We start from the raw sequence: 24,490 nt of genomic DNA on the forward strand, positions 1-24,490 counted from the left end.
AGTTGTTCATTTAACAAAATAAAAACAAATAAAACAAGTAAGGAAAGTCTAAAGTCGGTCGGGGCCGACTATATTATACCCTGCACCACTTTGCAGATCTAAATTTTCGATACCATATCACATCCGTCAATTGTGTTAGGTGCTATATACAAAGGTTTGTCCCAAATACATACATTTAAATATCACTCGATTTGGACAGAATTTGATATACTTTTACAAAATCTATAGACTCAAAATTTAAGTTGGCGAATGCACTAGGGTGGAACACAATTTTAGTAAAAAACAAGTAAGGAAAGTCTAAAGTCGGGCGGGGCCGACTATATTATACCCTGCACCACTTTGTAGATCTAAAATTTCGATACCGTATCACATCCGTCAAATGTGTTGGATGCTATATATAGAGGTTTGTCCCAAATACATACATTTAAATATCACTCGATCTGGACAGAATTTGATAGACTTCTACAAAATCTATAGACTCAAAATTTAAGTCGGCTAATGCACTAGGGTGGAACACAATGATAGTAAAAAATATGGGAAACATTTAAATCTGAAGCATTCTTAAGGAAACTTCGCAAAAGTTTATTTATCATTTATCGCTCGATATATATGTATTAGAAGTTTAGGAAAATTAGAGTCATTTTTACAACTGTTCGACTAAGCAGTGGCGATTTTACAAGGAAAATGTTGGTATTTTGACCATTTTTGTCGAAATCAGAAAAACATATATATGGGAGCTATATCTAAATCTGAACCGATTTCAACCAAATTTGGCACGCATAGCTACAATGCTAATTCTACACCCTGTGCAAAATTTCAACTAAATCGGAGCAAAAAATTGGCTTCTGTGGTCATATGAGGGTAAATCGGGCGAAAGATATATATGGGAGCTATATCTAAATCAAATTTGGCACACATGACTATACTACCAATTGTACTCCTTGTGCAAAATTTCAAGCTAATCGGGATAAAACTCTGGCTTCTGGGTCCATATAAGTGCATATCGGGCGAAAGATATATATGGAAGCTATATCTAAATCTGAATCGATTTCAACCAAATTTAGCACGCATAGCTACAATGCTAAATCTACTCCCTGTGCAAAATTTCAACCAAATTGGGCCAAAACTCTGGCTTTTAGGACCATATTAGTCCATATCGGGCGAAAGATATATATGGGAGCTATATCTAAATCTGAACCGATTTCAATCAAATTTTGCACACTTGACTATACTACTAATTGAAGTGCAAAATTTCAACCAAATTCGACCAAAAATCTGGCTTCTGGTGCCATATAAGTCCATATCGGGCGAAAGATATATATGGGAGTTATATATAAATCTGAACCGATTTCAATAAAATTTTGAACACTTGACTATACGACTAATTGTTATGTTTGTACAAAAATTAAAGCAAATCGGTATAAACCTCTGGCTGCTGGGTCCATATTAGGGCGAAAGATATATATGGGGGCTATATCCATAAGCGTAGGAATGCGTCTGGGGAGGGGGCTTAGACCCCCAGAAAAATTTAGCCCCCCCAGAATTTGAAAACCTTTTTACGATTTTACATTTTTATAAAAATTAAATAAGTATATACTCGTACAACGCACAAAGTTCCACTAAAGACTTTCATGCACAATCGAATTACTTGGGTTGTGGTAAAAGTCTGATATTTATGAAATAAAGCTGTGGTTGAACTTATGATTTAGTTGAATAAAAAATAGTAATTGATATTAAAACTATTCTTTCATAAATTAATATCTTAATAATGCTGCAATGGTACAAATGGAATGGTACAAAATTGGCGGAGAAGCGATGAATGTAATATGAACGAATGTCCGCCGTTTCAACAACTGTTTCAATGAGTTTGCATCACTTCTTAAGGTGTGATCCGAATTCAGTGTTTTGAATGTGAATTAAAAATTTTGTGATATTTTCCCAAATAAATAATTTTTATACTTTATGGTTTTTAATGCATTCTAACGCTTGTTTGAAACGTTTTCCCTCGAATATTTTCAAATATCGATTTTTCTATAATGGATTTAGCATTTTTGTGGCAAAATTTGAATAATTTGTACCATTTTATTTATTCTTACTCTTTTTTAAACTATTTGAAAAAAGAAAACAAAAAATTACGCATTAAAATATAAAAAAAATGAATAAAAAACTTCCTGTGTAGTTAAAGTAGTTAACTTCTTTGTGAAGACATTTTTGGAAGTGCTTTTAAAGTTGTGCCTTTAGAACAACTCCCAATTTTTTGCTGGGAAAAGTGTGGAACTACCCTACGGGAAATGGATCAACCTCAGAACTGGTACAGGACTAGTCCCTGGTGTGTATGGACCAGTCCCAGTTCTGATCAAAACGTATGGAAGGGACCGTCCACTTTAACATGGGTTTGTCATTGACGGAGTAAACTTACATTTTAGGACGCGTCTTGGACTCATCCCAAAGGACACGTCCTGGGACAATTTAGCAGGAGCAAACCCATAAACAGGTCCTCAGGAACCAGTCTCGGACAAACTCTTAGAAATCTCTTTCAATTTGGGCTCCTAATCGAACCCGAAATGAAAAAAAACTTTTGAAATACGTCGAACAAAAGGTTATTCTGATAATTTTATTTCAATAAATGTGAAAATTGCAACTAAATGGAGCACCAGTTCTGTGATAGGTCCGTCAGTGGCAATTTGCACCAATTTCCCCGTAGGGTACTTTCAGTTGCTTTATTATAAATTGATTGTCGAGTTATTTTGATGTCTATTTTTTATTCAATTTTATGAAATAAAACATTAGTTGAACCTATAAGTTCAGTCTATAAAGTTTTAGCTAGGGGGGCTATAGCCCCCCCTAGGAAAATTGTCTAGCTACGCTAATGGCTATATCTAAATCTGAACCGATTTCTTCCAAAATCAATAGGGTTCTATTCTGACCCAAATATGGAACATGTGCCAAATTTGAAGGCGATTGGACTTAAATTGCGGCCTAGACTTTGATCACAAAAATGTGTTCACACACAGACGGACGGACAGACGGACAGACGGACATGGTTATATCGACTCAGGGATCCACCCTAGGCATTTTTCAGTCCCACATGTCTATACACACAGGAACGCCGCTTCACCGATGTCCATGGTGTCCAAAAGAGTTCAATTCCAATGGTAATATGCATCAACATAGAAAGAAAGCTCATCCTGTTGAATGGGAGGAAGCGCGACGAAAAAAATATTCCGGAAATTTACCACAGAATTTTACACGTATGTCTAGAGATGATAATTCTCAATCGCAAATATTACCAATGGATTTAGATCAAATACAAATGTAGTATATTTTGAGTGTTCACTAATAAACTATAAAGAAATGTTTACACCCAAAGAAATTTGTTAGTAGGGACAGCAGAAATGTCTGCTAAAACAGCAGAAAGTCTGCTGAAAAAGGGACAGCAGTAACTGTTTGCTGAAATAGCAAACATTTTCTGCTATTTTTTAAGCTCGATTACAGCAAAACATTTTTTATTTTGGCTGAAACATATAAAAATGTCAACTGACATATATTATTTTAACATAATTAAAACAATATTTTATGAATATCTATAGTATTTGACCAAAAATCTGAATATTTATCGAATTGAGGCATAACAGCAAACAAAATGTTTGCTGATCTATTTAGGAGCTTGTAAGTATATTACAGTGCAAAAATATACTAAAAACTACTTTTGGTTCTTAAATATGCTTTGAGGAAACATTTATAACCTAAAAATTGTATAATTTGTTGTTCATTAGATCCTGAAGTACAAAAATATAACAGCAGACATCGACTGCTTTTTACTATGAGTGTAATATAATTTTTGCTAAGAAATTATTTTTCGTGCAAAATTGAAATATGTTAATATCTTAAATTATTTATAAGAATTTGAAATTGCATTTTTATGTACAGTTTTGAATATTTAGTTATGAGACTTTCTTATAATTAAACAAAGCAATGCTACTAAGCAAGAACCCACTAAGTGTATGGGATGACTTAAACTTCAAATAAAAATAAATTAAGTGCAGGAATAAAATTTCCATAAACGAGAAAATGTAATTTTTTTGTTGTTTGCCTAAAATTTAACATTGTTTCTTTAAGAAAATTAAGTTGTTCATTTAACAAAATAAAAACAAATAAAACAAGTAAGGAAAGTCTAAAGTCGGTCGGGGCCGACTATATTATACCCTGCACCACTTTGCAGATCTAAATTTTCGATACCATATCACATCCGTCAATTGTGTTAGGTGCTATATACAAAGGTTTGTCCCAAATACATACATTTAAATATCACTCGATTTGGACAGAATTTGATATACTTTTACAAAATCTATAGACTCAAAATTTAAGTTGGCGAATGCACTAGGGTGGAACACAATTTTAGTAAAAAACAAGTAAGGAAAGTCTAAAGTCGGGCGGGGCCGACTATATTATACCCTGCACCACTTTGTAGATCTAAAATTTCGATACCGTATCACATCCGTCAAATGTGTTGGATGCTATATATAGAGGTTTGTCCCAAATACATACATTTAAATATCACTCGATCTGGACAGAATTTGATAGACTTCTACAAAATCTATAGACTCAAAATTTAAGTCGGCTAATGCACTAGGGTGGAACACAATGATAGTAAAAAATATGGGAAACATTTAAATCTGAAGCATTCTTAAGGAAACTTCGCAAAAGTTTATTTATCATTTATCGCTCGATATATATGTATTAGAAGTTTAGGAAAATTAGAGTCATTTTTACAACTGTTCGACTAAGCAGTGGCGATTTTACAAGGAAAATGTTGGTATTTTGACCATTTTTGTCGAAATCAGAAAAACATATATATGGGAGCTATATCTAAATCTGAACCGATTTCAACCAAATTTGGCACGCATAGCTACAATGCTAATTCTACACCCTGTGCAAAATTTCAACTAAATCGGAGCAAAAAATTGGCTTCTGTGGTCATATGAGGGTAAATCGGGCGAATGATATATATGGGAGCTATATCTAAATCAAATTTGGCACACATGACTATACTACCAATTGTACTCCTTGTGCAAAATTTCAAGCTAATCGGGATAAAACTCTGGCTTCTGGGTCCATATAAGTGCATATCGGGCGAAAGATATATATGGAAGCTATATCTAAATCTGAATCGATTTCAACCAAATTTAGCACGCATAGCTACAATGCTAAATCTACTCCCTGTGCAAAATTTCAACCAAATTGGGCCAAAACTCTGGCTTTTAGGACCATATTAGTCCATATCGGGCGAAAGATATATATGGGAGCTATATCTAAATCTGAACCGATTTCAATCAAATTTTGCACACTTGACTATACTACTAATTGAAGTGCAAAATTTCAACCAAATTCGACCAAAAATCTGGCTTCTGGTGCCATATAAGTCCATATCGGGCGAAAGATATATATGGGAGTTATATATAAATCTGAACCGATTTCAATAAAATTTTGAACACTTGACTATACGACTAATTGTTATGTTTGTACAAAAATTAAAGCAAATCGGTATAAACCTCTGGCTGCTGGGTCCATATTAGGGCGAAAGATATATATGGGGGCTATATCCATAAGCGTAGGAATGCGTCTGGGGAGGGGGCTTAGACCCCCAGAAAAATTTAGCCCCCCCAGAATTTGAAAACCTTTTTACGATTTTACATTTTTATAAAAATTAAATAAGTATATACTCGTACAACGCACAAAGTTCCACTAAAGACTTTCATGCACAATCGAATTACTTGGGTTGTGGTAAAAGTCTGATATTTATGAAATAAAGCTGTGGTTGAACTTATGATTTAGTTGAATAAAAAATAGTAATTGATATTAAAACTATTCTTTCATAAATTAATATCTTAATAATGCTGCAATGGTACAAATGGAATGGTACAAAATTGGCGGAGAAGCGATGAATGTAATATGAACGAATGTCCGCCGTTTCAACAACTGTTTCAATGAGTTTGCATCACTTCTTAAGGTGTGATCCGAATTCAGTGTTTTGAATGTGAATTAAAAATTTTGTGATATTTTCCCAAATAAATAATTTTTATACTTTATGGTTTTTAATGCATTCTACCGCTTGTTTGAAACGTTTTCCCTCGAATATTTTCAAATATCGATTTTTCTATAATGGATTTAGCATTTTTGTGGCAAAATTTGAATAATTTGTACCATTTTATTTATTCTTACTCTTTTTTAAACTATTTGAAAAAAGAAAACAAAAAATTACGCATTAAAATATAAAAAAAATGAATAAAAAACTTCCTGTGTAGTTAAAGTAGTTAACTTCTTTGTGAAGACATTTTTGGAAGTGCTTTTAAAGTTGTGCCTTTAGAACAACTCCCAATTTTTTGCTGGGAAAAGTGTGGAACTACCCTACGGGAAATGGATCAACCTCAGAACTGGTACAGGACTAGTCCCTGGTGTGTATGGACCAGTCCCAGTTCTGATCAAAACGTATGGAAGGGACCGTCCACTTTAACATGGGTTTGTCATTGACGGAGTAAACTTACATTTTAGGACGCGTCTTGGACTCATCCCAAAGGACACGTCCTGGGACAATTTAGCAGGAGCAAACCCATAAACAGGTCCTCAGGAACCAGTCTCGGACAAACTCTTAGAAATCTCTTTCAATTTGGGCTCCTAATCGAACCCGAAATGAAAAAAAACTTTTGAAATACGTCGAACAAAAGGTTATTCTGATAATTTTATTTCAATAAATGTGAAAATTGCAACTAAATGGAGCACCAGTTCTGTGATAGGTCCGTCAGTGGCAATTTGCACCAATTTCCCCGTAGGGTACTTTCAGTTGCTTTATTATAAATTGATTGTCGAGTTATTTTGATGTCTATTTTTTATTCAATTTTATGAAATAAAACATTAGTTGAACCTATAAGTTCAGTCTATAAAGTTTTAGCTAGGGGGGCTATAGCCCCCCCTAGGAAAATTGTCTAGCTACGCTAATGGCTATATCTAAATCTGAACCGATTTCTTCCAAAATCAATAGGGTTCTATTCTGACCCAAATATGGAACATGTGCCAAATTTGAAGGCGATTGGACTTAAATTGCGGCCTAGACTTTGATCACAAAAATGTGTTCACACACAGACGGACGGACAGACGGACAGACGGACATGGTTATATCGACTCAGGGATCCACCCTAGGCATTATTGCCAAACACACCATGTGTCTATCTCGTCTCCTTCTGGGTGTTACAAACATATGCACTAACTTATAATACCCTATTCCACAGTGTGGCGCAGGGTATAAAAATTACAAACATGTATGGAACTACCACCGTCAATGCAACATTTGGTGTGACGTAGGCCAATTTCCCATCTTCTAAAGTATCTAAAGTATATTTGTGCGGGACACATGACTCTTGAATGTGTTGTGCAGTACATGTAGCGCAAAATTGTGTTTCCGAAAAAGGCCGCATTATGGAGAAGACTAACGGTGTTTTCGTTTCGCAAAAAATATTTTAGTAATAAAAAGCTTTTCTCCTTTAGCACAAATTTATTACTGACTCTTGAAAACAGAAAGCATATATATTGTTACGAATGTGATATTTCTAGATTTAAGTTTATTTAAATTAGTTTCCGTTAATTTAAATTTCAAATTGTAACGATAAAATTACGTCATAACTTGTTAAGAATCATTTCTTTATTTTCTAGTATTATCCTAAACATCTTTGTGTTCTTAGTTTTCCAATCGTTCATTGTAAAAGTAACGCCTTTTGTTTTCTTTATAATTGTAGTAATATGACCATAATCACTTATGGTATGCCTGCACGACATCTACCAGATAGTAGAATGCACTAGATTATTAGCATAAGCCTACTTTAGCATAAGCCAAAGTATGTGTGCCATATCACCTGCACAATAACGCCCGATAGAAAGTTCTAGATAGCCAAGACAATGAACATAAGCCGATAAATATGCGCGTACCAGATAGTAGTAGATTAATCTAGCAGGTTGTAGGCCAATTAGCGAGAACATTGGAAATCGTCATATCTCGGTATATAAACCCCTAGCAAAGTTATTGTTAATTCATAATATTCTGAGGAATACAGGACGCTAAAGCTATGTCAGTGTCCTTCATATTTGCAATCAATTTCGAGAATGTTCCACCTTTTTTACCAATTGAAACCGCCATAAAACATGACTCTTCTATTGCGAACCTACCCAGCAAAAACTACAACTCATTACAATTAATATTACCGAAAGTAAAACTCTCATAACTCATTGTGTTACATTGCGATGAGTTATAATGAATAACTCTTTATACACTATTTATTTCATGGTCGAAGGTATCCAGGGGGTGAAGTACTTTCCTACTACGACATACGTAATGTAATCCGGATCGATGCCAATTAATAAGTGGTTAATACTTTTTAATTAGACTTGCCAACAACATTACCGGTTAATGAGAGTTTTTGATGGGTATTAAACCCCCTTTATCGTTGGTTTTTCGATGGAGTATTTTCATTTTAGTGATAGAGATAACCTCAACACAATTCCTGAAATGGTTTTTATATCAGTATAGAAAGAACATTTATACTCTTTTTTTCCTGCATGGCTTAATCACTTACCGGTGGATTTGGTTCTTTTTTAAATCATTGGTATTTCGAATTTCTGAACTTGATAAAGATATCATTACACTCAGAGAAGAGTGAACCCATTTGCGAGTTATTTTTAACTAACCAGTGTTAATATTGAATTTCGTATGTCGCTAAAGAAGCATGTACCCATAGTAAGTTCAACATTTTCCTATACGTTAGTAATTTGTTTTAACTTTTGTCAAGTTCAAATTTAACTGTTCAGAAGTAAAAAATTAACTAAATAATACATTTTTTGAAAACGAAAAAAATAATATTCCGGATTTCCTAGACCACCTGGTGACTTGGAGCAAGGAGACCTCAAGGGGAAGGATCCCAATTTCTACATGTCATATTATATTAGTACAAATCACTTACTCTTCTGTGGTGGTACAAATCCTTTAGAATCATTTATTAGATTTTATTTTTATCGTTTTATAAAATTTTACCTTTTGTCCGGACGGAGGATCGAACCGCGTATCATCATTTTTCTAACTAAACACACCATCCACTGGGCCACTTAGCTCTTACACTTATCAACAACTAAATGTGACTTTGATTATTCTTTTCTTGCTTGGCTGCATGTATTCATTAACACATACAGTCAAGGGTGTCTATTCTTAGAAACACCACACCAGCACATGTTTCGGAGACGAACTTTTGTCTAGAAGTAGATTCACTCTACGGTAGTTAGAATTGACATTCATCGTTAGTTTATTTATACTAAAAATGGAAATTTTGTGTCCAACTAGACTTCGTAGTATTGCACAGTAAAAGTTCAGTAACGCTGAGAAACTTCTTCGTACGTTCGAGAAAATTCGTATTCGCTGTTATTATATTTGCTTCAGTCCATTTACGAACTCATTGGGATTTCTTAACCACTTTGTTCATCAATAGTTAAATTTAACTAACAGTGAGTAAAATTTTGAACTACTCAATATTATGGAATTTACTTGTAGTTAGGACGTTAAATTTTCTGAGTGTAAAAACGTTTGTAGTAAGTTCACAAAAGCACTCATAACTAAATATTAATATTTCCAAATTTAATGTCAAAAAAAGGTTTTCTCCACTGAAAAAAAAAAATATTTTGCAATTTGAAAGACATTAATGATCGAAATGAATTGGATGAAAGGAACTGATCAAGGTGTACACTTGAATAGAGGTTCATAATTTAATAAAATTAAAAATGCTTCAAATCAATACATAAAAGTTCTATAATACATCTTTGGAAGTTATTTTTTTTTAGTAGAGCATTGAATTTTAGCTGGCTTTAGTAGTGTTTGTGGAGGGAGGTGGTATGTTAGAATTTGTACTATATTTTTGGTGCTTTTTGCTCTTCGAGAGTAACGAATTACGGAAAAACACACTCACGAAAATAATCCCGCTTACGAACATTATAATTTTTGTGATATCCTAAGTGTTAAAAGTTTTATAACGCTCTCGATTTTAATCATACTCATGTTTTCAGTCAGGTTCTGTAGGTAAATTACTCATAAAATTTTTCGTGAGTCACGCGGTTTTTCGCGAGTCACGACCTTTTTCGTGAGTCACGATATTTTTCGTGAGTCACGACATTTAAAAGATTTTCGTGCGTGAGTGTGCGTGAGTACAAATATTCTTTTCGTGAGCATGAGTCCTACCAAAAAATATCGTGCGTGAGTGTGCGTGAATAAGATTTTTCCGTCGTGAGTGTGAGCAAAATATTACTCACGTGCACACCTCTAGCAGAAACACATTAAAAACACGAAATCAGAATCCAATCACAAACACTTCGATCAACCATATTGCGAGGGAGCCACCGTGGTACCATTGCATGCCCGCCTTGCATACACAAGGTCGTGGGTTCGATTCCTGCTTCGACCGAACACCAAACAGTTTTTCAGCGGTGGATTATCCCACCTCAGTAATGCTGGTGACATTTCTGAGGGTTTCAAAGCTTCTCTAAGTGGTTTCACTGCAATGTGGAACGCCGTTCGGACTCGGCTATAAAAAGGAGGTCCTTTGTCATTGAGCTTAACATGGAATCGGGCAGCACTCAGTGATAAGAGAGAAGTTCACCAATGTGGTATCACAATGGACTGAATAGTCTAAGTGAGCCTGATACAATGAATATGCTCAGGATTGCAAGACGTATGTTAGATGTTATGGCCGTCCAGATTTGTCCATAACATTTAAGAGAGAAGTTCACCAATGTGGTATCACAATGGACTGAATAGTCTAGGTGAGTCTGATACATCGGGCTGCCACCTAACCTAACCTAAACGTTTTTGGTGAAACGAGATGTTGGATGTACTCCGTTGAACGGCAGAAGCGAGGCCTTCCCCATGCTTATATATTAATTTGGCTGACTCCTGGTGGCGCTGGAAAAAATTTTTTGATATCTCTTATTCTCGCGAAAATTCGTGCTGAAGGCAATATTGCTTTGGGCATAGCATCTTCTGGAATTGCAGCAATTGAAAAGTACCTCTAAACATTCAATTTACCAAAACTCATACAAGTAACATACGGAAAGATTCTTCTATGGGGAAAGTCCTACAACCTTGCAAGATAATTGTGTGGAATGAGTGTAAAATATGGCCCATAAAATTTCATTGGAGGCCCTGGATATGACATCAAAAGACTTCAGAAGCAATGGGCAAATATTTGGGATAGCGCTTTTGTTACTAGCAGGCGACTTTCGCCAGACATTGCCAGTAGTTCCCCGATCGACTCCTGCAGATGAATGCCTGAAATCCTCATTTCTCTGGGGACACGTTAAATTTTTGCGATTGACAACAAATATAAGGTTTCGACTTCAAAATGATGCCTCTGCTGCTCAATTTTAAAAAGCGGTTTAAAATGTAGGCAATGGGAAAATTTCTATGGAACCCTCAACGAACTGCATATCATTTCCTCCACATTTTTGCAAAATGGTGGAATCATTAGAAGATCTAATAACAAGCGTATGTTCAAACTAACTAAAAAATCAAGATTTTTTACAAGAGCGAGCATTACTAGCGGCGAAAATGTCGATGTTAATATTACCAACAGCAAAATTTTGCAAAGAATTCCTGGAGGTGTTATTACTTATAAAAAATACCTATTCAACCGTCGAACGGAACGGACGTGTTTTTTTAATAGCGGATAAACTCATCGTAATAGGTACCTACTAAGAATTTCATGTGTGGTGGGATATTAAGCCATCATGTAGCGCCCAGTGGACGGCCCAGTGGACGGGTATCGACTGGAGTTATAAATCTGGGCAATGACCAAGAGTTAGGCCCGATTAGTCGACCTGTAGACGGGTCGACGGGTGGCGACACTCTAACAAGTCGAACTTTTTCTAAGGTAACGACATCAAAAGGAGGTAATCCCTCACGAAAGAGATTCAAGGAACGCAGAAATGCTTTGTTTATCCTAAAGAAGTTAGGATCAGTCGACCCAAGCACGCTGTCGGCTAAACAAAGCGATTCCTTAAAATGGGCTCAAGGAATTCTTGAGACTGGAAAAAGGGAACGATCGCCGGATGAGCTGCAATCCTCCAAAAGGGATCAAAGATCGTTTGCCTCAGTTGCTAAAGACAGCCTTGTGATGGCTATCATTAATAAAGGAGCATTGGACGGTATGGTTCCAAAGCCAAAATGGGGGAAATTGAGAATGCTCTTTCTGTAGTCTACTCACAGGTGATCAGCTAAAGGATTCAGAAATGGATAAGCCTCTGTCTGAATCAGAAGTAAGCGGATCCTCTTGCAAAGTCGAGGGAGATACCAAAGTTGAAGACATGGATAGATACCGTATGCGTGAGGAGGTTTCTACTGCCTCAGAACTCACCAAACCTATGGTTATAGCGAGAGCCACCGAGATGATCTTGATGACTCAATTGAAGCGGCTGATGTGACGGTTGTTGAAAATCTCGATGGTCCTACGGATCCTCCAGATAAATCTTCATCATTGTAAGGCTGCATGTGCTGCCTTAAAAGTTCTCCTGATGAAAGGGGACATAGACATAGTTCTTATTCAAGAACCATATGTTTATAGAAACAAAATATGTGAATTAAGTACTCCGGAGTTCAAACTATTGCAGTATACTGGTAATGATGTAAATCGAGCCTGTATAATTGCTAAAAACGAGCTTAACTTGTTTCTGCTTCCTTCAATGTGCAATGCAGACACTGTCGTTGCCAATTTAGAAATAGCCAAATGCAAATATTGGGTATCTTCGGTCTACATGGGACATGACAGGGAGATGCCTCCATGTGCCGTTAAGACCTTAGTTGAGGAGTCACTGAAAACAAAGACGAAACTCATTATGGGATGCGATGCGAATGAGCATCATAGTATATGGGGAAGAAGTGATACTAATGCAAGGGGAGAGTCGCTAATAGAGTTTATTTTGCGTACTAATCTGGTAGTTTGCAACAAGGGAGATGCCCCAACCTTTGTCACTAAAAACAGGCAAGAGGTTTTGGACATCACCTTGGCCTCGCAAGAACTGAATGAAATGATATCTGAGTGGCAGGTTTGAAGTGAACACAGCTTCTCAGATCATCGCTACATCAGTTTCAAATTTGATGTTCATACCACCAAGACCATATTTCCGCCAAATGTTAGGAAAGCTGACTGGAATAGGTATAGGGAATCGTTAAATATGATGATACCGGAAATAACAGAGACAAATATGAGAAATGTGCAAGATATCGAACACGCAGTGGGCGGATTACTAAGGCCTTCAACATCTTACTGAAAGCTGCATGCCCTAGAGGGAAGCCAACCCAACAAACACAAGGATGAGTATTTTTCACATGTAACACCATATCAATTTGATAGTGAATCCCATCTTCAACATTAATTCAAATGGCCTTTCAAATTTCTTGCCTTCAACAAATTTTCCAATAGGTTTGAAGCATTAAAATAAAAATTAGTTTGAAAAGTTGTTGCAAATATGTTGAGAAATTGTTGCTAACGTGTTGAATTCTACTGTTGAGGGTAATGTCTGTTTTTTGTTGAGAACGCGATTTTCTCAACAATTTCTCAAATTGAATTCTAAGGTAATTCTTTAAAATAATGTTTGAAAGCGTATTGAATATAAGCGTTTCTCCAATGCTTGTGTTTATTGGGAAGGGGGAAAAATCGACCACCATGGTGGTCTACGGAATTAAGTAATATGAGGAAATCCTTCAGGAAGCTCTTTAACCTTTTCACTACCGAAATAAACCTAATGATAAAAACTTTTATATTTCTTCTATTTTTACTTGTACTAACAGCATGTAGAACAAAAATTGTCATTTTGAAAACCTACCTCAATTACTTCAAGAGCTATATGAGCTTGTTCTGAAAACTTGATTCTTGAATTGTGACCAAATGGCCTTACGAAAATAAGCGTCATTTGGCCTATAATATATTTCAAAGTGTGAGAAAAAAATACAAAAAAGAACCCGTAAAAATATCAGCTATAATTTTTGTATAAATGTCCATTTACTAGAAACATGCAGTACAAAAATGGTCTCGAATTTTCGTATTTTTCGTTTCTTGTTAAAGTAGTTTATAAAAATGTATTTTAGACCTCACCAATATGGACAATATTTATAGCTTATTTAGATGTAAGCCTCTACTTTAAAATAACATCGAGAAATAAATCGAAACTAAGTGGGAAAATAGAATTTGGTGTCTTTTTCGAATGTCCTTCTAAGTGGACATCAGTAGTGAAAGGGTTAACAAGGCAAAGTCCACTAGAGCCCCTGAGGATTGGGACGCTTACAAGAAGAATCTGAGAGGATACAAGTGAGAACTGAGAAATGCTCAGCATAACTCTTGGAATGATTACTGCAGCAGTATTGAGAATACGTCCGAGGCTTCCAGACTACGGAAGGTTCTAGCATCCACCAACTCCGCTCCAGGTTTCATAAAAACATCGGAGGGCATTTGGACAACGCCCAGTGAGGAGACGCTGGAGGTACTATTGGTCACACATTTTCCTGGAAATCAGGTTCTGGCGGTGTCACAGTGGCTCAGCGGTCGTGTCCTATCGCGGAAATTGTATCGGAATCTAGAATAAGATGGGCGTTAAACAGCTTTGGACCATTCAAATCCCCCGGACCTGATGGAATTACTCCGGCGGAGTTACAAGCAGTGACTGACAAAATTATCCCCTGGTTGTCGGCGATATATAAAGGATGTATCAACTTATCATATATTCCAGGAAAGTGGAGGGAAACAAAAGTCGTTTTCATACCTAAAGCGGGAGTTGTATCACCTCTTCTTTGGAATGTTGCTATAAACGACCTTCTGGTTTCCCTAGAAAAAGAAAGGATACAAGTGGTGGCATACGCAGATGATGTGGCGCTAGCAGTCAGGGGAAAATTCCCATCAACAGTTGGAGGTATTATACAGAGAGCCCTCCGGATGACTGAGAAATGGGCGAAAGATAATGGTCTTGGGGTAAATCCTGCTAAGACAGAACTAGTCATGTACTGCAAAGATCGCAAAACTCCCACGTTTAGGCCCATTTCCTTAGGGGGTATTGAAATTCCCTTTAGTGAGTGTGCAAAATACCTTGGCGTTATTTTGGACAGGAAGCTGAACTTTAAGCTTAATAATGAAGAAAGGGCGAGGAAAGCAACAATAGCTTTATACTCGTGCAAAAAGGCAATAGGGAAAAAGTGGGGACTAAAACCAAAAATTGTGCCTTGGCTATACACGGCAGTGGTTAGACCTATAATGCTATATGGTGTTGTAGTCTGGTGGCCGGCACTTCACCAGCCGACAAGTTTAGACAAAGTTCAGCGTATGGCGTGTTTGTGTATCTCAGGTGCATTCAGCAAGACAGGAACAAACTCCCTTAATGTCATACTGCATCTATTGCCTTTAGACAGGATAGAGTCATGGATGAGTTCCAACGCCTTGTCTGTTAATGTTGACAAGACAAGAGCTATGTTATTTGGAAAATGTGAAAGCGTTGATATATCAGTCATGATACGTCCCAAATAAAAGGCCGGTATGCACTTCTAGCGAAAAATTTCATTCCCATAAGAAATGCATTGCTATTTATGCTAACGAAATTTTCGGTAGCGTTCAATTTCGTAAGCTGGTACGCACCTCTAATGAAAATAACAGGGTTGTCAAAAGCATATTTTGGCAGCAAACATTTAATTTATTACAATCATTGTGTGCGTAAAAGTTTTAAAAGGTCTGTAAATAATAAACAATTTATTTGGGGAATATTTGGAACATATATTAACAATTTTTAAAAGCGATTAGCTGGTTTAAAATTTGTGTACACAGCCCTGTTTTTTTGTTGTAGACTTTTTGCTACCGAAAATTTCGCTAGAGGTGCATACCGGCCTAAACATAGAATGAGCGTTTTTCAAATGGAACAACTTTTCAGTTTGAGGGTAAATATAATTTTCAACATAAATTCAACTTGACTTGAAATAGCTCATCTGCAATACATCTTCAAATTGTTTGCGAATTACTTCCAATTTGCCAAAATGTTGACGAAATCTTTGAAAAGGTGTTGAATATGATATGAGAAAACTTTGACAAAACACTACCCTAAAATGCAACGAAAAAACCATGTGGTTTTCAATACTTATTTGTGCAACGAAGTTCGTGGTCAATTGCAAGAAATAAAAAAAATGGAAAATTTTAGACAAATAACCAAATAGTATATAAAAATAGGTAAGTGAAAATAAAAAATGAAATAAAACTTTAAGGAAGTCACTAAATGTATATCTCTTTGCAGAAAACTAAAATTATGGATTCTACGTTCTTGAAAACATTAAAAAGCTGAACAATGAAAAAAAGGTGGACAATTAACTGGAACTGCTTCAAATAGTTTATAATAATTGGTACGTCAATACGAAAAACTAAATCAGCACTTTAAAGAAGTCACTAAATTTAAATCTCTTTGCAGAAAACTAAAATCCTTGGATGCTACATTCTTGCAAACAATAAGAAGCTGACCAATGAAAATTGAGTGGCTTATCGACAAGAAAAAGTTTCCAGAAACATTACAAGTGCAACCAATTAAAATTGTTAAAAACAACAAATTGTTGAAATCAACAACTTCTGGATGAAAATGTGCATCACATCATCAGTTTAATTCATATGCTATTGTCAGTTTAAAATGGATAGTTTGTGAATTCCTTCTGCTGAAAATCAATTCTCACACGCGGTCCAGTACGTTCCTAATTTCAAATTGCTCGCATGTTAATAAAAGGAAGGAAATCGAATTATCAATGCAAAAGTGTTTACTATATTTAAGATATTTAAAGTTTTGTTGTTTGTTTTTTTTGTTCTTATTTGTTGACGAAAAAACCACATGGTTTTCAACACTACTTTGGACAACAAAGTTCGTGGAAGAAATAAAAAAATGTGGAAATTTTTTAATAATCAATTGAAATTTGCTTATAATAATTGGTAAGTAAAATTAAAACACGAAATGAAAACTTTAAGGAAGTCACTAAAATCAAATCTCTTTGCAGACAACTAAAATATTTGGATGCTGATTCTTGGACACATTAAGAGACTGGCCGATGAAAAATGATAGTGGCTTATCGAGAAGAGAAAGTTTCCATAAATCAAAGTGCAACCAAAAAAACTTGGTATTTATTCTTTTCCATATCAACAACTACTGGATGATAATTCGCATCACATCGATAGTTTAATTTACATCGCATCATCGGTTTAATTTGTTATTTTGTGAATTGAAATTGCTGGAAATTTATTCCAATTATCTAGTCATCAAGTTCCTGAAAATTGCCAGCATTTTAATAACAACAATTTTGTAAAACCAACGTTCTTGAGGAAAACACGAAGTACGTGGTCAGTTGGAAGAAATACAAATTGGTAAGTCAAAATAAAAAGTGAAATGAAAACATAATGGAAATCACAAAACTCGATTGTTTTGCAGAAAACTAAAATCATTGGATGGTATATTCTTGATGAAAAACCGATGAAGGGAACAACAAAGAAAAGTTTTCAGAAAACTTACAAGGTGCAACCAATTAAAACAAAGTGCAACAATTCCTATATCAAGAACTTCTGGATGAAAATGTGCATTACATCAATTTACATCCCGTCATCAGTTTGATATTTTGTGATTTCCTCTTGCTGGAATCTATTCTAACACACAAGCCAGCAAGTTCCTCGATAGTAATTATTTCAAATTGCCAGGATATTAATTAATAGTTATTTGACACCAACATTATGGAGGAAATGGAATTATACATGTAAAAATGTTTAAGATATTTAAAGTTGTATTCATAGTTTTATTTATTAATACGTTTAATAAGATAATTACATTTTTATTGGTATTATATTATTATTTTTATATATTATTAGTGTTATTTTTAAGATTATTATATTTGTTAACGAAAAAAATAATAAAATTTACAAAATCTCTAGAAATTTAGTATTGACTTTCAGTTAGAACTAGGATTGACTTTCATACAAATTGTGGTTTGAAAGTATTCGCAACAATGCTAATTTTTTATTTTTATCACATTGAAAACTGTTTGAGAAATTATTGAGTAGCGATGCATTTCAATTTGAGGATTACAATTGAGAAATTATTGCTATTGTGTTGAATTTTACTGTTGAGGGTAATGTCTGTTTTTTGTTGAGAACGCGATTTTCTCAACAATTTCTCAACTTGAATGTTACCCTAATCCTTTGAAAAAATGTTTGAAAAATTATTGAATTTTAGTATTTTTCAAACGTTTGTGTTTATTGGGGTGGCACAAGAATTACTTCACTAAAATAGTTTTTTTTATTTTATTTTTTTCTAATTAAAAAAAACATGTATCTTTACTAATTCTTTTTTCTCCTCTTTTATAATTTATTATTGCTAGTTCTTATTCTAATTTTTATTTTGTTAGTTTTGGTCAATTTTTTATATATTTAAAGTTACTTTTGTAGTTTTTTTTTATAACCATTTTATATTGGCCTAAAGGCTTGGTTATTTTTACAATAACTATAAATAAAAAAAAATTAATAAAGTAACCGCGAAAATTTCAATGCGAAAAAAATCTTTATACATATATTTTACCATGTGCTTAAAAAATGTCAGCATATGTTTAAACATATGTATAAAGGCTAGTACTACGTTCGTATTTTTCAGTTGGAAAACAAAAATGTGAAATTCAAACTCAATGAAATACCATGGCTGGGTGGGTATTGGGGTTGTTACGTTATCGATTAATTTGTATGAAAATCGATTTGAAATTTGACTACAAAAATTATCGACAGCAAAGATGAAGGAACGGATTGGTTAGGGCACATACTGTCATTTTTATTCCAAAATATCCGCCAAACAAAAAAGCATGGAGTGTTTGATATGTTTGCAAACCGATAAGGAAGAATTGACGAAGTGTATATTGGCAGATTCAACTGAATGGCTGGAGTATAATATTAAGAGTATTATAGATAAGCATTTGTGGAGTTTTGTAAGTATTTAACAGCTTGTGTTCTAATATTGTGCATGCAAAATTAATTAACTATTAATCGATTCAAACAGTGTTTAGATTTAGGCAACACGAAATGTACTACAAAATTTTGTCAGTCATTAGATAAGGAGAGATTTCTTACTTCGACCCTGCTATGTGGAACCGACAGCTGTGGGGAACGACTATTCTGTCCGTTGGGATATTGAGTGAAGTGGTCCATTGATCTAATTTTCCCTTTGCCAAAGATTCCGTAATCAATTTAGCTTTCCACATAAAATGTAGGCAGGATCATAGATACTGCTGTGTGTGAGTTCACTTCCAACATTCCAGCTTCATAAACGCTTTTAGGGATAACTGTCTCTCAAATAATCTTAAGAGATGAGTGTGCGGTATGGCTGGTAGACAATCCTATGTGGAGTTTTGGGCATCTTCCTTCAGTAGGAATAAAAAAGAACTCCATTATCACCACTATACCACCGATAACCTGGAAGGACGATTATTAGTTCTATAGGTAACTAGTTATCCTGAATCCTTTTCAGATCTGTTTGGTATGATGCCTGATGTAGTGGCTATATTTGGCAAAGCTGGATCTCGCGCTCTAGAAGGTGACTATGGACCCTTACGTTCCTGGCTGGTGGTTGTCTATCCCCGAGATAGATATACGGACGTTCCCTATATTAACATATTAAAATTAATCTCTCATACCTGGACACCTCTCAAAAATGGACAAAAGTTAGGGGACATTATGCACAAGTTTTTCCAGAAAATTGATTTCCAGTCTAAAACAGTCATCTGCAGATTTTTCAGAAACTGCAAAATATTCGTTATGAATACGTACTTTATTTTTGATGTATTCCTAAATTGAAATAATACTTAAATATCCCTTGAACTTCTCATACTATTCGGTCCATCTTGATTTCATTTTAATGTTACCGTAAAGGTTTCCTTAGTCAACAGGTATAGAGAAGTTGAAATCAAGGATGAAATCATCAATGAAAATCGTTTTGATGTTAATCTATGCGTAATTGAGCAACTTGACCACAATTGGTAGTACGTAATTTTAATAATTAGTTAAAGTGGTTAAAAACACAATCGCTGTCCAAGATCTCTAAAAATATCTTTATTAACTGCTACATAATGTTCGTCCCAATTTAATTTTTTTATAGTTTAAATAAAATGTACAAATGACAGCATTGGATAAATACACACTATGCTGTTTTCAGCAGTCGAGTCTAACATGTTTATTTGGATATTGGGTTTAGCAAATAGCAGATAAATTTATATTAAAAACAGTGACCCATTCAGCAGAGTTTTTCCCGATTTTTCTGCTGTTTCTAAATATCTTTGATTTTGCTTTATTTTCAAATATATTATTAAACCAGTAAGGAAAGTCTAAAGTCGGGCGGGGCCGACTATATTATACCCTGCACCACTTTGTAGATCTAAATTTTCGATACCATATCACATCCGTCAAATGTGTTGGGGGCTATATATAAAGGTTTGTCCCAAATACATACATTCAAATATCACTCAATCTGGAAGAATTTGATAGACTTCTACAAAATCTATAGACTCAAAATTTAAGTCGGCTAATGCACTAGGGTGGAACCAATGTTAGTAAAAAAAATATGGGAAACGTTTAAATCTGAAGCAATTTTAAGGAAACTTCGAAAAAGTTTATTTATGATTTATCGCTCGATATATATGTATTAGAAGTTTAGGAAAATTAGAGTCATTTTTACAACTTTTCGACTAAGCAGTGACGATTTTACAAGGAAAATGTTGGTATTTTGACCATTTTTGTCGAAATCAGAAAAACATATATATGGGAGCTATATCTAAATCTGAACCGATTTCAACCAAATTTGGCACGCATAGCTACAATGCTAATTCTACTCCCTGTGCAAAACTAAATCGGAGTTAAAAATTGGCCTCTGTGGTCATATGAGTGTAAATCGGGCGAAAGCTTTATATGGGAGATATATCCAAATCTGAACCGATTTCAAGCAAATTTAGCACGCATAGTTACAACGCTAATTCTACTCCCTATGCAAAATTTCAACTAAATCGGAGCAAAAAATTGGCCTCTGTGGGCAAATGAGTGTAAATCGGGCGAAAGCTATATATGGGAGCTATATCTAAATCTGAACCGATTTTGCTGATATTTTGCAAGTTTTTCGAGACTCATAAAATATTCGGATGTACGTAATTTGAGGAAGATCGGTTGATATACACGCCAATTATGACCAGATCGGTGAAAAATATATATGGCAGCTATATCTAAATCTGAACCGATTTTTTCCAAAATCAATAGGGATCGTCTTTGAGCCGAAACAGGACACTATACCAAATTTTAGGACAATCGGACTAAAACTGCGAGCTCTACTTTGCACACAAAAATACATCAACAGACAGACAGACAGACAGACGGACAGACAGACGGACGGACAGACAGACAGACAGACGGACATCGCTAAATCGACTCAGAATTTAATTCTAAGCCGATCCGTATACTAAAAGGTTGGTCTATGATTACTCCTTCTTGGCGTTACATACAAATGCACAAACTTATTATACCCTGTACCACAGTAGTGGTGAAGGGTATAAAAATATTAATTACTTTCAATTGCATGTATATATTTTAATATCACATTTTTTTATTACCAGGAACTTTCTGTGGGGAAATCGTGCATATGTCTTTCGTGTTGGGCAGAACTAAATGGTTTCCACGAATTCTACACTCGCGTGGAAGACATCCAGAATAAAAGGAAACTTAAGTTGAAATATGAGGATGATCCATTGAATGAAGAAAAACCAAATGATGTTTTTTTGAAAACATTGCTGGAACCAGAAATCGTTATTGGTCAAAAATTGGAAGCTCCAGTGGAAATAAAACAAGAAAATGAAGAACAAGAATTTAATGATAGTGATGGAAATTCCGTAGATATATTAGACGATCATCATGATCCTCCATTTTTTGCTGATAGCGGCGATAGCCGGGATGATAATTTGCCCCTAATTCGCAGAGAAACTACAAACTCTAAAGCGAAAATAAGTAATAAAGGAAATACAGTGAAACGAAGAAATTGTAGGGCCAAATTGGCCAAAGACAAAAAAACACCAAAAACAAAAGACGCATCCTCCAGTAGAAGTAGTTCTCGCAAGCCATCAAATCTTCCAAAAATGAATCGCGTTGAGTACGATAAATTCTTGCAAGAGCATTTCAAAATGACGTGCGATAAATGCCAAGAATCATTTGAGCGTTTCCGATTCTTGTGTCAGCATTACAGTAAGGAACACAATGAGGAGGGATATGCCTTATGTTGCGGAAATAAATTTTATAGTCGTATATTGCTGGTCGATCATATTAATTATCATCTAAATCCGGAGTATTTCAAGTGTGATCTTTGCGGTAAAGTATTTACAAAGAGAATATGTCTGATTGGTCATATAAAAAAGATGCATGATGAGAAAAAATTCTGTTGCGATATGTGTGACAAAAAATTTGTACTAAAACACAAACTTGATAAACATAAATTAACACATTTGCCAAAATCTGAAAAGAAATTTCCATGCAATGACTGTGGAAAATTGTAAGTATGATTATTTATGTAACATATGAATGAAAACAAAAATAAAGTTTATTATTTTTATTCACTTAGCTATGCAAATGAATACACTCTTACACAACATCAAAAGGCTGTGCATCTTAATACCTATGCAAGAGTTTGTGAGATTTGTGGTCAAATTATGCCGGATTCGAATACATTTAAACGTCACATGGAGAGACATGAGGGAATTTTACCCGTCAAAACGGCGAAATGTGATCAATGTGGGATGATATTGACAAATCAACAAACCTTGAAAAACCATATGGAAGCAAAACATCCTACGGACAACCGCGAACATAAGTGTCATATATGTTCGAAAATTTCTCCGAGTTTACGGGCTTTAAATAAACATGTTCGAGAAGCACACGAAATGGGATATCGGTTTAAATGTACGATATGTGAAAAAGAATTTAAAAGAGCTGATAATTTTAAGGTTTGTAAGTAGAATAAATATACTGAATTTAGTTAATACGTTTGTTTTTCAGTCCCACATGTCTATACACACAGGAACGCCGCTTCACCGATGTCCATGGTGTCCAAAAGAGTTCAATTCCAATGGTAATATGCATCAACATAGAAAAATAGCTCATCCTGTTGAATGGGAGGAAGCGCGACGAAAAAAATATTCCGGAAATTTACCACAGAATTTTACACGTATATCTAGAGATGATAATTCTCAATCGCAAATATTACCAATGGATTTAGATCAAATACAAATGTAGTATATTTTGAGTGTTCACTAATAAACTACAAAGAAATGTTTACACCCAAAGAAATTTGTTAGTAGGGACAGCAGAAAAGTCTGCTAAAACGGCAGAAAGTCTGCTGAAAAAGGGACAGCAGTAACAGTTTGCTGAAATAGCAAACATTTTCTGCCATTTTTTACATTACATTACAGCAAAACATGTTTTATTTTGGCTGAAACATATAAAAATGTCATCTGACTTATATTATTTTAACATAATTAAAACAATATTTTATGAATATCTATAGTAAAGGGTGATTTGTTAAGAGCTTGATAACTTTAAAAAAAAAAAAACGCATAAAATTTGCAAAATCTCATCGGTTCTTTATTTGAAACGTTAGATTGGTCCATGACATTTACTTTTTGAAGATAATTTCATTTAAATGTTGACCGCGGCTGCGTCTTAGGTGGTCCATTCGGAAAGTCCAATTTTGGGCAACTTTTTCGAGCATTTCGGCCGGAATAGCCCGAATTTCTTCGGAAATGTTGTCTTCCAAAGCTGGAATAGTTGCTGGCTTATTTCTGTAGACTTTAGACTTGACGTAGCCCCACAAAAAATAGTCTAAAGGCGTCAAATCGCATGATCTTGGTGGCCAACTTACCGGTCCATTTTTGAGATGAATTGTTCTCCGAAGTTTACCCTCAAAATGGCCATAGAATCGCGAGCTGTGTGGCATGTAGCGCCATCTTGTTGAAACCACATGTCAACCAAGTTCAGTTCTTCCATTTTTGGCAACAAAAAGTTTGTTAGCATCGAACGATAGCGATCGCCATTCACCGTAACGTTGCGTCCAACAGCATCTTTGAAAAAATACGGTCCAATGATTCCACCAGCGTACAAACCACACCAAACAGTGCATTTTTCGGGATGCATGGGCAGTTCTTGAACGGCTTCTGGTTGCTCTTCACTCCAAATGCGGCAATTTTGCTTATTTACGTAGCCATTCAACCAGAAATGAGCCTCATCGCTGAACAAAATTTGTCGATAAAAAAGCGGATTTTCTGCCAACTTTTCCAGGGCCCATTCACTGAAAATTCGACGTTGTGGCAGATCGTTCGGCTTCAGTTCTTGCACGAGCT

General features: G+C 35.1%; 1 protein-coding gene and 1 long non-coding RNA gene across 2 annotated transcripts; both read left to right on the forward strand.

Moving 5' to 3' along the window:
- The first annotated feature begins 15,696 nt into the window (after positions 1–15,696).
- LOC142224686 (uncharacterized) lies at positions 15,697–18,017 on the forward strand. The gene is made up of 5 exons (XR_012719188.1): positions 15,697–16,286; positions 16,351–16,456; positions 16,522–17,027; positions 17,093–17,456; positions 17,521–18,017. It is a non-coding gene; the product is annotated as an uncharacterized LOC142224686 (long non-coding RNA).
- An 845-nt stretch (positions 18,018–18,862) lies between these two features.
- LOC142224689 (transcription factor grauzone-like) lies at positions 18,863–23,441 on the forward strand. The gene is made up of 4 exons (XM_075294472.1): positions 18,863–19,054; positions 21,722–22,647; positions 22,717–23,098; positions 23,151–23,441. The coding sequence occupies exons 1-4, from the start codon at positions 18,932–18,934 to the stop codon at positions 23,385–23,387; spliced, it is 1,668 nt and encodes a 555-aa protein (XP_075150587.1). The 5' UTR covers positions 18,863–18,931; the 3' UTR covers positions 23,388–23,441.
- The last annotated feature ends 1,049 nt before the right edge of the window (positions 23,442–24,490 follow it).

The sequence above is a fragment of the Haematobia irritans genome, chromosome 2, assembly GCF_050003625.1.
Source record: "Haematobia irritans isolate KBUSLIRL chromosome 2, ASM5000362v1, whole genome shotgun sequence".
Classification (NCBI taxonomy): Eukaryota; Metazoa; Arthropoda; class Insecta; order Diptera; family Muscidae; genus Haematobia; species Haematobia irritans.